Source organism: Hypomesus nipponensis, chromosome 27, assembly GCF_054491055.1.
Source record: "Hypomesus nipponensis isolate SF chromosome 27, ASM5449105v1, whole genome shotgun sequence".
Classification (NCBI taxonomy): Eukaryota; Metazoa; Chordata; class Actinopteri; order Osmeriformes; family Osmeridae; genus Hypomesus; species Hypomesus nipponensis.
This window is the reverse complement of record NC_140387.1, coordinates 10349100-10365236: the sequence shown is the minus strand read 5'-3', so window position 1 is coordinate 10365236 and position 16137 is coordinate 10349100. Positions and strand designations below refer to the sequence as shown.

At 39.8% G+C, this 16137-nt stretch overlaps 1 protein-coding gene across 3 annotated transcripts in view; it reads left to right on the top strand.

Moving 5' to 3' along the window:
* Positions 1-601: 601 nt before the first annotated feature.
* The window catches only part of psd3l (pleckstrin and Sec7 domain containing 3, like), a 144536-nt gene continuing 129000 nt past the window's right edge, over positions 602-16137 (top strand). For 2 of the 3 annotated variants that reach the window (XM_084693317.1, XM_084693315.1), the window contains exons 1-4: positions 602-741; positions 9829-9937; positions 12675-13656; positions 14351-14824. In XM_084693317.1, coding sequence (XP_084549443.1) covers positions 12761-13656; positions 14351-14824 — 1370 coding nt within the window. In that variant the 5' untranslated portion in view covers positions 602-741; positions 9829-9937; positions 12675-12760. Of the gene's footprint in view, positions 742-848; positions 1136-9828; positions 9938-12674; positions 13657-14350; positions 14825-16137 lie in introns of those variants that run through there. The other variant, XM_084693316.1, reaches the window with a different exon arrangement.

The window sequence follows — 16137 nt, the reverse complement described above, 5'->3', positions numbered from 1 at the left end:
GAAAACAAAACTTTTCACCAACAAAATGAACTTCGATCATCAAAAAATCTTTCTTAATTGTATGAATGAGTCTATTTAGGATATTTTAATTGTTATTATTATTTTAAAAGTTAGAATTAATTGCATCATGCTTGAGACAGTCACCCCATAGGACAATTTTGAGATTTGGCTCAAATGTTTTCCAAAACTAGCAACGCAGTTTTAAAACAGGTACATGTAAAACAAATACATAACCATTTACTGCTTAAAAAAATGACAATACTGATTATACTCATTTTTATCTGGCGTGACCGTGAAAATGCCAAGTCACGTCAACAACCCATTTATTATCACTTAAACTGCGTTTGCGAGACTGTTAACCAACCTACAATTAACATGTAGGTTGCAGTATACATCGCATAGGCCTTATATTATCTGGAATAGGTTGTATTTTGTCTATTTACCCTTTAGTAAATAAAGTTTTGTTAAATATTTAAATGAAAAATATATTAATTATTTCAATGTTCATAATGGTTTTGTTGTCATAGTGCATCTCTTTTAGCCTAAACCGTAATTGGATGAGACCTGGAATATGTTTTATAATGGATCGTACCAAGTCTGACAATGCTTGAGGGGTAGACTGAAAACCAAACATAAAGTCAATAGATAAACACCGAAGGCAAAGTGTAGCACACAGGGAGCAGAAGTAGCATGCACGGCGAATCATATGCTCAGCGCAGAGATTGAATAATCATTTTCCTGGTAAGTATAAATGCCTCCCTACTACAAATCCCACTTTCCCATGGAGCATTGCTTGGATACTGGATATACTCAACCGATGCTAAAACATTAGAATATAAAGTAGCACAAGCTCGCTCGGTCTCGTCCGCTTGGTCGGTGGGGCTTTCTGTTCCATAGGACTGTTGTCACGCCTCCAATACATTTTCAACCATCCGGACTGAGTCTTTGCTGATACAGCTGCCAGCATAGCTACACAGGCTAGCTTGCTAACGCAAACGTTACAATAATTAGTTCAAACCGTCGACAGAGGGTCAACTAATTGTGCAGGGAACATTTTGACAGTATACACAAGAAGATAAGGAGAGATTGGTGCAGACTGAACCTAAAGATGCTCTGCCAGCCTCGAAGATAAAAGGTTAGTGAGTGTCACTTGAACCGCACAACAATCAGGATATGGACGATAGGGGATGGGGTGAGGAGCTTTGACTTGCTTGAGCGTTAATGTGGTCATGCCTTAGAGAACTCTAGCGATATAGCAGCAGTAGTACTAATGAGTTCAGCTAGCTAACTGAAATCCAAACAGAAACACAATTTTCAGCTGGATGGAAAAAATGCTAATATTGTTGTCCCCTCCTCAGTAAGAGATACAGGCAACGTAAACAGCTAGCTACCTTGCCCCACTCTTGCATACCAAGACTAGTATGGTCTGACGGTGTCAACAACAACACACGATAAGGCTTTCTCGGTCACTTACCATCTTTACTAAGAGCAAGGTTACCCTTTGCTGCAAGAGAGCTTGCTCCTGCTGACCCCACACCAGCGCTCTCTGAACATTCAATTTTGTGCCAACTCCCACTAGGAAAACTAGGAAAATGTTGCCAGCCAACAAACAACTTGGCCATGCCACATTCATCTAAGTTAAGTGTAAACTAACCTAGGTACCAATTTTTGCATTGGCTTTTGATTCCTTGTTGGGTGCCTATGCCTTTGGCAAGGCACAACTTATATTCTCTCTCATATATAGGCTATTCTACCCATAGGTAGGGTTGGGTACCGAAACCCGGTTCCACTATGGAACCGGTTCCTACGCAACTGGTAGTAATCAGACCAGATTAGAACTAGGGTTGCCAACCGTCATGATTTGTCCGGGACATCCCGAATTATGGGTGATTTTGATTTGTCCCATCTGGGACAGCTCCAGTCCCGTTTTCCAATCACAGCGTCGCCGGCCGGTATTCATATTCAGTGAACTGCGAACAGGTGCGCGTGTCAGAAGGGAGCGCGAGTGCATGGAAATATTAACGCAAAGGGCCTTGCATCACCAGTGCAGACGACCATCAGAAGCTGAAAGCACTCCTGGCCTCGGCGATTTACCTGACTGAATTTGGTGAATGATGGTTTCAATCATTTGTATATTTTCTGGTATATCTAAGTTACCCAGGATCTAAGTTGACAGACTCAGCTAACGTTAGCTACAGCTTGATGAATTGAGTCATTGATTGAACACAGGAGGAGGAGAACGCAACGTTGAGGAAGTTGGCAACCCTAACTGTAGGCTAAGTGGCCGGCTAGCTATCAATGGGAAAAATAATAAAAGTATGACATCTGTGTGGCCATTTCAGCTAGCTAGTGTTGGGCTGTATTGGCACAGACCTGAACAGCCAAACCCGTTTTGTCACTGACTGGTCATTAAAACAAGTCCAGTGGACCAAGGGTGTGATTTTAGATTTCTGGAAGTCACAGCACAATGTTCAGCACACTGTTATTCATAACAAGAATGTTGACATTGTAGCTGAATATAAATATTTAGGAACCATCATTGACAACAAACTATCTTTTGAGAGCAATACTGAGGCTGTCTGTAAAAAGTCCCAACAGAGACTTTTCTTTTTGAGGAAGATGAAATCATTCAGGGTGTGCACGACTTTGATGACTTTGTTTTACCAGTGTTTTATTGAATCTGTCTTGACATTTGGCATTGTGGTGTGGTACAGTGGTCTTCCAATGATCAGCAAGCGTAAGCTTACAAAGCTGGTTAATGTAGCATCTAAGGTGGTTGGGGTACAGTTAGCCCAGTTGCAAGAAATATACGATAAACGAGTTATGGGTAAGGCGAAACACATTTTAAACTGCCCTGACCACCCACTTTTCGGAGAGTTTGATTTGCTCCCTTCTGGCTGTCGCTTTAGGCTACCTAGGTTAAGAACTGGTCGTGCCAGAGATTCTTTCATTTCTGTGGCTATTAGGAACCTAAATTCACTTGGCTGACATCATGATGTTTTTAAAAATGTAATTAATTATTTATTTCCTGCCAATGACCATTACTATCCCAATTGGACCCTGTCATGGGGTTTGGGGGAAGGTGTGTCTGTATTGTGTGTTCTGTGTTGTGTAATGTTGTTGGCATTTGGCGCTGTTCTGTGTTTGTGTATGTGTGTCTGACCCCTGCTGCACACTAAATTCCTTTTGAAGGATAAATAAAGTTGAAAAGTTGAAGTTGAAGTGGTAGTGGTTTGATTTAATACTGAAGACCAATGGTCTTGTTCTCAACACGTCTTACATTTACATTTATTCATTTAGCAGACGCTTTTATCCAAAGCGACTTCCAAGAGAGAGCTTTACAAAGTGCATAGGTCACTGATAATAACAAGATAGCTCCAAAGCATTGCAGGTAGCCAAAAACAAGAAGTACACATTGTGAACAACCAAAAAAAAGTGCTAAAGGGAAGAAACCATAAGAGCATGTAGTTAAGCAAGTTACAATTAAACAACATGAATCTCTAAGTGCAAGTGTACCTGTAGGAAAGCAATAAGAATAGGATTAACTAAAATAGAATACAACAGTTTAAATCAGCTACCACTAACCAACAAGAGCAACAGTCTAAGCAAGAGTCATTGTGATCCTTGAGGAAACTTTTGGGTTTGGGTTCAGGCATTGGGTTCAGCAAACCATCCCTAAGTACCGTTGTACTCCCGGAACAAGTGCGTCTTGAGCCTTCTCTTGAAGGTGGAGAGACAGTCTGTGTCTCTGATGGAGGTGGGGAGTTGATTCCACCACTGGGGGCCAGGCAGGAGAAGAGCTTGTGTTGGGACCGGGCAGTCTTGAGTGGTGGGACCACCAGGCGGTTGTCTAAAGAAGACCGTAGGTGGCGGGTGGGGGTGTAAGGCTGCAGGAGAGACTTGATGTTGTCGGGTGCAATCCCGTTCATTGCTCGGAAGGTCAGTACCAGGGTCTTGAATCTGATGCGGGCCGTTATGGGTAGCCAGTGGAGGGAGATGAGGAGCGGGGTAACGTGGGAGCGTCTGGGTAGATTGTAGACCAGGCGGGCCGCTGCGTTTTGAATCTGAGTGGTCAGACAGGTATCTCCTGATCTTCCGGATGTTGTAGAGGGTGAATATATACGACCGGGAGACTGCAGCAATGTGGGCCGTGAGGGAGAGCTCGTCATCCATGGTAACCCCAAGGTTCCTGGCAGAGGATGAGGGGGTCACCGTTGCAGATCCCAGGGTGATTGAGATGTCGTGGGAGATGGAGGGTGACCCCTTCATCCTCTGCCAGGAACCTTGGGGTTACCATGGTTGTTATTATCAGTGACATCTTGGTTAGTTGCAACTTTTCATTGCCAATATTGACAACGCGTTAAGAAACTTGACTTCAATTTGAAGCAGTGAATCCAAAGGTATGGGTAATGTCTTGAATGGTCTGGCTTCACTTCAGGTCTCATCTCACTAAATGGTAATACCGGCATGGCATAATGGTGAGGCGGGAGTGATTATCATCTTTGTTAGACGTAGCAACGGATGCTAGGTTTGTTAGCTAACATTACCTGGCACTAATCACCCACTAATCACCCCCATACTACCTGTACATCTTGCACACAAAAACAGTGCTCAATAAGTCTCTACTAACTATTTAAGACTTCAATGTTTATGTTCTGTAGAGCACTTATCCGCCTAAGTACCTCTAGAAAATCTACAATGTGTGCCAAAAGGATATATCCTGACGAGCCATGCTGATCAATTTGATCTACTAAGGCCAGCATGCGATCTCTGACACGACTTATGTCTTCCATCATCTCTCGAATCTAGATGTCCCTATCCGCCTTTGATCTTGTGCAGCTGGGTTAGACTGAAGATAACTATGCCCCTCTCGTTGGCATGCGAGATTGGAAATTAGAACGTTAGGAAATACGTCTCATGATGTCTTCCTACTGCCACAATAAATGTGGAATTAGGAAATAAAAGTCCCATGAAATAAATGTTGTCTTTACAAAAATGTCATTTTAAAATAAGTATATGTATTTATTTATTGATGTAGGAAAATGGATTCAGCTATTGCCATCTTTTTTTGATTTCAGAATTTATTTCATAGCCATATCTATTTATTTACTTTTCTATTTATTTATTCTGACTAACTTGGCGTTCCATAGTTATCAATAACATATTTCTATGGGGTTATTTACATAGATATTTGACTTGATATTGAATGGTTTAAAATGAAATTATATCTTGTATTAATATTATATTAATATTTCTTGTAGGCTAATGAAATGTAATGCTAAAACAGCATCAAAACCTCTAAACTCATCTGCAGGACAATAGCTCTTCAACTTGTTTCATGAAAATGATTTTAACCGGAATGCTTCCTGGACATTTGAGAACATTTTTAGATGTTTTATCACTAATAGGGATGCACCGATATTGAAATTCTGGCTGATACTGATGACTCTTTATATTTGGAAGCCGATAACCGATTCATGCCGATAAATACAAAGCCTGAGTGTGATTTATAAAGGTTAACAAATACAGTGGACAACTGCTTTTATTAAATCCTTAAAGGCATAAAACATATTTATTTTACCAAAATGATCACATTTCGAAAATGTTTACAATTAATGATACATTCCTATGGCCAACTTTCTTTTATATAAGTAAAATATATCGCCTGACAGGAAAAAAATAAGTGGTTCAACGGGCAGAAATAATCCATGATTTATCGTCTTTAATGTATCGACCACATTTTCTTATTGGTCCGATAACAATACTAAAAACCCTAAAAACACTAACACATACCAAACACTAAAAATAAATATTTATCTGCCAAAACCGATATGGCCGCCGATATATCGTGCATCCCTAATCACTATAGTACCATGTAGGGTTGAACGACTTGGGAAAATAAACTAATTATTTTGACTAATATTGCAATTGTGTTTTAATATGCGATTATTATAGGATTTATTATTAATAAATATAGATATATACTACTGATCTCCAGTCAGTAACATAACACACAAAGTTCAGAAATTAAGGAAAACATACCGCCTGTACCTCTTCGAAAATATTTAGGTAAATCAAAGCTTAAACGTAGGCTAATAACGTGTGTTGCACTTTCTTAACTAAAGCTAGCTAGCTACCGTTTTGGGAAAGAAAAAATGTGCTGTTGGGACCGTTGGAAATATTTAGAATACACGCATCTTAAGGTTAAATCTTAAAAGAAAAAGAAACACTGTCAGAACATTTCTGATCCAGTCAGTAGCCAAACAGAAACAGGCACTGACAGCATTAGTGATCTTACTGTATGTGTATTATCGAGGGGCATCATACCTTTCGTGATGAACGCTGTGACTGCTTGAGTAATTTTGTATATAAATATGGAGTTAGGCTTTGAAACATTTTGATCAGTGATCATGTCGGGTGTTATTTGGCTTATTTGACACACTGGTGTTCAGCATTTTAGCTATGCATCGTACATGGCTTTGTGGTGGTTTTTTTTAGGGCTTCGGTTGGTGGTGTTGCCCCGTGAGGGCAACATTAGCCAGGCAGGTTTTGCACCAAATATTGTGCAACAATACTTTTTTAAAGGCAAAATTGGCAAAGTGTCTGTAGTGTCAGATTCTGTCGAGCCTGAGGCCATCGTACAGGTTAAGGTTAAGTGTAATGTGCAAAGTTGATCCTTCGTCTGCAAACTGCATTACTCTTGCGTGTCACGTGACCAAAGTAAAATCACAACCTTTGCGATTACAAAGTCTTGTTTTGTCACATCGCGATTTTATCGCAAATACAATTAATCGTTCAGCCCTAGTACCATGACATTTTTCCTTATCCGCATTTGTTTTGTCGTATTTTTCATTGACACTGAATGTTTACTGTACTTAAGTGTTCTTTTTGTCTAGCTAACTGAATGCTACTATGCATCAAACTGAATATTATTCAGATGCCAATTTCAACAGTACAATGTTTTATATTACACATTGGACTCACATCAGTTTTAACCATAAAGATATATTAAATTGGTAATTGTGCAAATTGGAGATAGTACTTGCTCATTAGGGAAGAGGAACTAAAACAATTTGCTTAAAAGATTGAGCTACTCTGATCTCCCAAATAAACGTACTGGTAGCCTATGTTTTAGTTTTTTTCTTTTATGCAAAAAAAATCCACCCGGTACGTTCTTATTTTGGACGGTACGTATATTTTTTAGGGGAAAATCGAGAAATAATTTTTGAAAATTCCATGATTTTGTTTTGAGAGGGAAGATAAATTTGAACTCTTTGATGTGAAAACGTTAGCTACATTAGCTAGCTAGCTACTGGCAAGTAGCTTACATTAGCTTACATTAGCTACCAACTGAAGGTTGTCAGTGCAAGCTAGTAAATGTTAGCCAGAGCCTCATTATGGCTCTGATGTTAGCTCTAGCTACACTCTAATAACGGTTCCCATTCAGCACAACAGCATAACAGTCACAACCTAGACAACGAGCTTTCATCGTCAAATAAAAATCCCGAACACACTGTGTCGCTGAACGTTGATGACCATATACTAGTGTGATATGGCACTCTCGAAATGCCAGCTGTAGTTGTACGGGGGAAGGGGCTGGGCTTGCTGTTAGATACTTTGAAGGTGTTACTAGAAGTGGTGCAAGTTCAGGATTGCATGCCGCACAAGACACGGAATATGAGGTGCTGCGAGATCACCTGCAATTGTCCTGCGCGGCAGTCGTGTCTACTATAAGTTTGTTGAGGTATACCAGTAATCATGGCATGTTTGTTATTTGTAACTTTGTATTTCCAAGCTACAGGCATTGAAGTATTTTCCTAACAATGCTTTATTTGGTAGTGGTTGTCAGGTTGTGACTGTAAGCTGTTTTAGGAAAAGTGATAGTACTAGTAGGCTACATGTATGTTTGTAACTAGACTAGGGCTGCAACAACAAATCGATTAAATCGATTAAAATCGATTACTAAAAGCATTGGCAACGAATTGCATTATCAATGCGTTGTGTTCCGCGACTATTACGCCACTCAATAAGTCCTGGAGATGTTTGAGTATAAAAAAAAAGTTTAGTTGAGCGCGGAGCGGAGGTAAAGGAAAGGCCATCAGAGAGACGTTGTTGAGTAATATTGTTCTGAAACACATGGCGGAGGCAGAGAAATCAGTACGACCTAAGTCATCCAAGGTGTGGGAGCATTTCACACTAAATAAGACATCGAAAAAGTGTGTTAATTGACCGAGGTGAAGTTAGTTTCATGTTCGACATTCGTCTCACATTCGGAAGACGCTACTTTTGCGGAGTCGCGTTAGGGACCGGGTGAAAACTACCCATACCATTTTGAAAAATTTGAAAAACTTCAAACAGACACCAGAGTATCTTAACAATGTCTGGTATACTTCCACAGCCTTTACTTTTTCAATGAAGTTTCAAATAAAATTATAGAAAATCACTCATCTCTGAAAATAGCATTAAATCCACGCTAATATTAATAACTTTTTCAACATTGTGTGCCTGTTTGTGCACATTCTGAAGGTTTTTGTACTGTGAATTTGCCATGTCAGTTCTGTTTTTAAATAAAGGGTTGGAAATTCATGCTTTTACTTTTTTTTAATCCGATTAATTGATTAATCGATAAAAGAATCAACAGATTAATTGATAATTAAAATAATTGTTAGTTGCAACCCTAAACTAGACAACCTCTTTTTTTTTTACTTTGTTATAACTATGTATTTCCAGTGTTTTACATGTTATGTTACAGTCATGTTGACTAAGTTTTTGAGGAAAAGTACTGCCATATATTTGCAACCAGACAGCCTCTTTTTTGAAATTTTCTAACAATGATTATGTATTTCCAAACTACAAGTGTTAAAGTTTTTTCCTAGCAATGGTATATTTACTGTCCATTTCATTCCTGATTGCAAGTGACAGTAAAAAATGCACACTGGTAGGAACACATTTTTATAGCAAATGGACACAGTTTGCGAGCTAATTTGGCAATATTCCGGGGGGTACTTTTATTCCGGGTGGTACTTTTATTTGGGTGATAAGAGAATTCAAATCTGTTGTGAACAAGTGTCCAATGGTTTGGAGGTTTGCACAATGTTTTGAAAATATCCACTATAATCTTTGAATTATACCAAAGCAATTGAGAAATTGTAATGTGGGCCAAAAATAAAACATCAGATTTATTTTGCCTTTAGGTATTTTCATTGTTTTCAGAGAGAATGCCATGGTCCTCTCGTTAATTGTTTTTGTTGCTTCCCTTTTGTTGATGGGTATTTTCTGACAGGCAAACAATCCAAACTTGGTAACTTTATCAATATTTGATAAAGTAACTATACTTTACTATGGACCAGTTGAAAGACCGTTGGTCAATTGTTGTATGACTGTCTTAAACAAGAATTCTTACTTTCACGTCACTGCTCACCGTCATGCTCACACAATTTGTACTGACAAATGTACTCTTTCAAATATGAAGGTAAGTAGGCCAAAGTTTAAATGATAACGCTACTAAGGTAACATATTATATAATAAATATATTACATTTTATGTGTAATATCCTCAAGGGGTTTGAGTCAAGCACAATGGTGATGGAAAAAGTAAAGACAAAGTCTTTATTAGACATGGGAAATTATCAATTAGTTGAATAGGCAAACTAATGTAATCTGAATACATTTATTTCTGTCCAATCAAGGCAATTTGTACGTCACTGCGATTTCCAATAAATTAGTTTCTATTCATAAATTGCTATGGAGGCAAATGGATATGATTGGTTTTTCAAGAATACACACAGTATACTGAATTATATTTTCTTTGTCTGTCTTACTCTTGCAGGAACAAACTTCTGTTCGGGTTACCTCGTCCTTACACACTGAAAGTGTTCCAAAAGTTAAGTATGAGTTTCTTTTGAGGAAAACAGAGGAGACCAGCTCTACAGAAAGTGGTAAGGTTCATTTTTTTACATTTTCTAAACTATTTTGAATAATTTAATGATCTCCAATTGCTGAAGTGTGTTTTTTATAGCACTTGTGTATTACTTGTGAATTTTTACATTTGGTTGAAGCAAGTTAGTATAAAGGAGAGAACATTTTCACATTAATGAGACACACCCTACAGCATTAAACTCTGGAAAACCACAGTTGTTCATCAATACAGAAACGTCTCTTTCATTTTTATTGGAAAATGAAATAAAGTGGAGGTGGCAGGCAGGCAGGCTTTCATGTGGCGTAAAGACCAAGTCAGATTACAGGTCTAAGCCTTGAGCTATTTAAAAAGGGCGTCATCAGTAGCTAAGGGGATTTGAAAATATACCAGGGTTTCCCGCAGAAAATGTGTTAGTTAAGGTGGTAGAGTGGGGTTTGCCGTCAGACCGGGGGTGTGTGTGTGTGGGGGGGTGGGTAGGTTGTGCGATAGATAGGGATGCACGATAATATCTGCACGACATCGGTATTGGCAGATAGAAGCTTCAAAACTTAATTATCGGCAACTGCAGATAATTAAGATGATGGCCTTTCTGCCGATGTACGCAAAGCAAATGTTTAATTAAGCAATAAGCCCGTTGCGTCGTGCCTAACAACTCCCCTTACCTGTTCTAAAATCAGCGCAACAAACAGATTCACGGGCCTTATTGCTTTTCTAAAGCTGTTACTACAAATATTTGATATGGTTTCATAAACAAAGACAATAAAATTTAAAAAACAAAATAGTTTAATAATAAACCTTCATTCTTCCGCCACTACAAAGTATAGTTCCTTTTTATTTGAAATATTCGATGCGCAGTAATATGGAATGTTATGTTATGAGGACAACTTGAAAGGTTATGCTGGGTTTTACAACAGCATGGAACGCGATATAGCCAAATCTAAATCAGTTTTAGAAGTTACGATGAGCGCCAACAACATGATTCAACATGTCGGCTGAGTGGCAGGACTTCACGGTATCAAAGGATGATGACAAAATGGCTATCTGCGGAGTTTGTAAAGTGTCAGTGATGCGATACATTTTAAGTTTACAGAGTCACAGCTGCATTTCTGTGCATATGTGTCAAGAATGTGTCATTGTCAACAACACAGTTTTATGGAAACTTCAAGGAGGTACTGTTCAAGTATGAACATTGTGATGTGAAAATATAAATAAATCTGCCATATTTGAAATCATTTCAATAGTTTTCATGAGTGAATGTCTTTCTAAAATGATACAAATCAAGTTTGTCCCGTATCTACAGCAAGTACGCCATCGTAATAACAGATTAATTCTAGTACAGGAGAGACTTTTCAATAATTAAAAAGCAGAGGTGTATATATCGGTTTCGGCATCGGCAATCGGCCAAAATGAACTTGTAAATATCGGCATATTGACTATCGGCTAAAATTCAATATCGTGCATCCCTAGCGATAGACTAATGTGTTCTGCAGAGAAGGGAGACTGGCGTAGGTCACGGTTTGGAATGAAAGGTAAAAAACAGGACAGAGTAACAGCGGATATCGCTATAAAAAAGTAAATAAAAACAAAAAAAATACATTTTGGATGACGTAGTTAAGGCGGCAGGCGTGTGTTGCTTTGGTGGCCGTCTTAGCTGCAAAATGCTGCGGGAAACCCTGCATACTCTCCAGTCCACTGCATGTAGCAGTCATACCTTTTGTGGTATCGCTTTCACTTTGCCAGAAATCTTATCATGGGTTGCACAACACTACTGTATGATCCCCTGCTACCCAGTGACAAGGATTGTCTGTCATTGTCAAATGCACGGCTCTCATATGAGATGTTTGTATCGGAATATGAATCTACTTTGTCTTCCCCCTCCCTCTGTAATGACTAAACAAAACGTACATCCCTCAGTAATGTGGATGACTCATTCCTGCCACTTATTTGTCATTGATTCTGGTAAACACAGACACCTTCATGAAGCCTGAAACACAGGTTTTGATTGAATGAGGAACAAACCTGAGAGGTTGGAGGAATTTGAGAATTGACTGCGCTGAACACTTATCATTTAGTGTAGTTTAAATGTTTAAGTTTAAGTGTTGTGTTATACTAAAATAGATTAGTAGTGTGGTCTAAACTTAAAATGCTCAATAGTATGCTGTCCTCAAGTGTAATAATGCTGGCTGTTTGGTCTGTGCGACAGATTTGCAGAGAGGACTGTTTGAGCCAATAAAATGGCCCAATGTTATCACTTTAAATGTCTCCCATTCTGGTACTGCAAATTTCTCTGGCTCCAAAACCACATGCACAGGATGCTTAATTATGACCTAACCACAACAGTTATTGTGAGAAAATCATCTACAGATACTGCCTCACTAGTCTACAGTAGACAAGTAACAACATACTTGGGATTATAGTATCTGTGTGTGTGTGTGTGTGTGTGTGTGTAAATGAATGGACAAAAAGCAAGCAACAAATTGGTTTGGTTTGGACTCATCCCAGACCTTCCTGGGATGCGAGTCCTTTTAGGGATCAATGGGAACACAGACCTTGTGTTCCCTCACCACACGAAGGATTCAGACCTACTGCTACCGCAGGGGGGAAACGCTCACACAGAAACAATTAGATTTATGCTATGCACCTAGATAAATTTGTACTGTTAAATTAAGTGTGTACATTAAAATAGCTGAAAATACATCAGAATAGATTTAATGTTAACTTTAATGTTTTGCCTTGTGTACTCCTTTTATTTTCAGGGTTAATTCTACCAAAGGAGGGGAGCAGCAGAACCAGTTTGGACTCTTGCTTTCTTAATGATGGCATTGATGAGACATCGCTCTTTATGGAAATTGACCGCAAGCTCACCAGCCTGCTGAGTGGCCTCTGCGCTAGGACCCAGAATGCAACATCATCGGAGGACAGCCCAAACCAAGTCATTTGTGAGAGGAGTGTAGCTATGATCCCCTGCAATGGTCAAAACGGAGCCTCGTCAAACATGGCCAATCAAGCCTCGGAGAGACAGGAAGGTTGCGGAGGTAAGGAGGAAAACGGAATGCTAGATTTGGCAGGTCTGGATCCGCTCGGAGACCCGCAGATCTCCCCCACCTTTGTCTTGGACTCATGGACTGAGGCACTGCTGAAGGACGCAGTCCCCTTGTGTTCAGCCACAATTGAGAAGCTGGGTGGAATCTCAGGAGAAGGGGTAAATGGAGACATTAGGAATGCGTCTACAACTGGTCCTAAAAATCTCAGCAGCCTCATTTCGAACACCAAGCCAACTCTGGATTCAGTGTTAACACCTGGGCCGGCGGTACACACTGGCAATGATGTGGACTGTTCTGAATCGAGAAGAAGGTCAGAGGCTGAGGCTGTGCTTGCCTCATCCGAGGATTCCGGCCAGTTGCCACACTACAGTTCTTTCGAGGAATCTAGTAAAATCCTAGCAGAGATACCCGGTATCTTCACTGACTTCCTTGACGGGGGCCCGCTGAGGGAGAAGTCTTTCAAGAAACTCAGTTTTTTAGAAAGCCGACCAGGGAGCTTGAATGTAGCAGAGTTGAAGGAAGGGGAAGAAGAATGGAAGAGCAGCAACATTCTGAAGGCAGATAGCTCCCTGGACAGTCTCAGCCCTCCCGAGAAGCTGTGTCCTCTACATCTGGAGGACGAAGTGTTCCCATTGGGGCTGCTCCTTGAGTTGCAGAGACCTGAGGGGGGAGCACAGGAACCCAGCTCAGACAGGTATGTCACAATCCTCTACATGTATTCATTTAGCAAACGCTTTTATCCAAAGCGACTTCCAAGAGAGAGCTTTACAAAACAAACACTTTGATTGAATTGAATTACTTCTTTATCCCTTAGAAGTACAGTGTTTGCTACATGCTTGAGGTTTCCATTCCGCAATATAGAGACAACAGCTTTAACAGGAGTTTCTAGTTTTGTGCTTGATAACTTCCTGTGGGGTTTACCTACACACAAAAGAGGATGTGTGCCTTTAGGAAGCTGCAAATCCCTCAAACAAAAAAGTCAAACTCTCACAGTATGAAACCTTCACATTGTCCTTGTGCTCCAACAATGTCTGTGATCATTTAGCAGGAGCTCTTATCCAGAGCGACTTACAGTAAGTACAGGGACATTCCCACTGGGCAAGTAGGGTTAAGTGCCTTGCCCAAGGACACCACGTCATTTGGCACAGCCGGGAATTGACCCAGTGACCTTCTGATTACTAGCCCGATTCCCTAACCACTCAGCCATCTGACTCCCATACTCAAATGTATTTTTATTTGGTTTGGTTTTCCCCTTCTGTAGTAACCTTGAACCGTAATCTGTATCACACGTTTTTATTCAATCTTGGTTCCCTGTAGATGAATTCCACAAAGATAATCTTTATGTACCAGATTGTCTTTTTTCTGTTTCTCTTTCCTACACCTTCTAGCATCACAAACATTAATGACAGCCAGAAGGAGAAAGATGACAAAGAAACGTTGGAAAGCCAAGAGGCCAAAGACGTCTTTAGCTCACATTTTGAAAGCATCCTAGAATCAGAGTGTCGTAACACTCTCTACAGCAGTCTGGACTCTCTGGATGCCCTTTCATCCTCTGCCAATGAGGAACACTCTGGGTTCATCTTTGACATGCCTCTAACGCCCATGATCCAGCAACGTCTCAAAGAGACTGTACACTTCCTGGATTTGACACCCGAGGTGGGGCGGCAGGAGGTGCTCAGCGTCACAACAACAGGGAAAAGTGGAAAAGCTGCTCTGGAAGTTAATTCATCCTACATTGATGTGGCTAACAGTGACCCTGCTCTGAGAAGCCAATTCAATAAAAATTCCAGCGAATCCTTAGCCAATGGGGTGGTGGATAACACGGAGGTGGACTGTGAAGTTTGGCTGCATGGCTGTCTGAGGTAGGAAAAGGAGGATTTGTTTGAATTCCTTTCTTTCTAATGAAGACCAGCCTGTCAGAGGTAAATTACATGTTACAATTACATGCACAAACAGGCCGGTTTTCATTAGAAGAACATTACCTTAATTACCTTATCAATCTGTTTAATTACGCGCACGCACACATATATCCATGTTTCCCACATAATTAGATTATAGTTGTGGTGGCAGGCAGGGGTGGAGCCAGACATTGTAAACAACTGGGGGCTGTGTGTTGTGATCAATTTAGAGCCTGCATATTTCATTGGCCAGTTGCCCTGTCACACATGCACACTTTGACAGCGTGAGTAAAGATGGAGATAGACAGCGAAAGAAGCGAGAAGTGAAAGGACAGAAATAGAGAGAGCAAACTGCAAATCAAGTGTGTGGAGCGAAAGGAAAGACTTTAAGCCAACAAATGTTGCTCAGGGTAAAGCACTGGGAAAAACGTGCCATATGGTGGTACAATACGGAAGAGGCAATGCAACCATTTTTCTCGACAAAAACCACCACAAGACACTGTACGATGAATGCACAGTAATGTCCCATAAAAATCTGCCACAGTTACGCCAGAGCTAGTAAAGCAAACATCGCTAGCGAGTGCTTTTGCTAGTGGTACAAGTACGACAAGAGCTCAAAGAGACATAACAAAATCACCAATGCTGTAGCATACTATTTGGCCAAAGACATGATGCCCATTTATACAGTCGATAAAGAAGGCTTCAAGAAGCCTCTGAATGAACTGGATAAAAGATACCAAATCCCATCACGTTATTCCCGTATTATTTGTTATACTGTACCACCAACAAAACATGACCTGTTTTGTAGACATGGTCTTTATTTATTTATTCAGGTTGCACTGTCAGTTTAAATAAACCCTTACGAAAAGTTATTAATATATTAAGATATTCTATTTCTTAATTTTGATGTTTTCCCCTAACTTTTTTGTTTTATGTTTAAGAATATAGAAATGAATATCGATAACGCAATATTCATGCTCAATATCGCAATATCACATTTCATCAATAACGTGCAACCCTAGTTCTAGTATCGTTTTGATGTGACTGTAAATAGGGACTTCAACACGTCATGCTGGCGCACAGGGCAATAGTTTAGCATTAATTTGAGCGTATACTAGTTTTTGGAGCTTTTTGTAATATAAACATTACGTTGGACTCATTGTTACATTTTGCCAAATGTATTTAACTATGAATATTATTATATTTACCTTGAATGTATCAGTTTTGGACACATTTATGCAGAGAATTATGATTTACACAGATTTACATTGGGATAT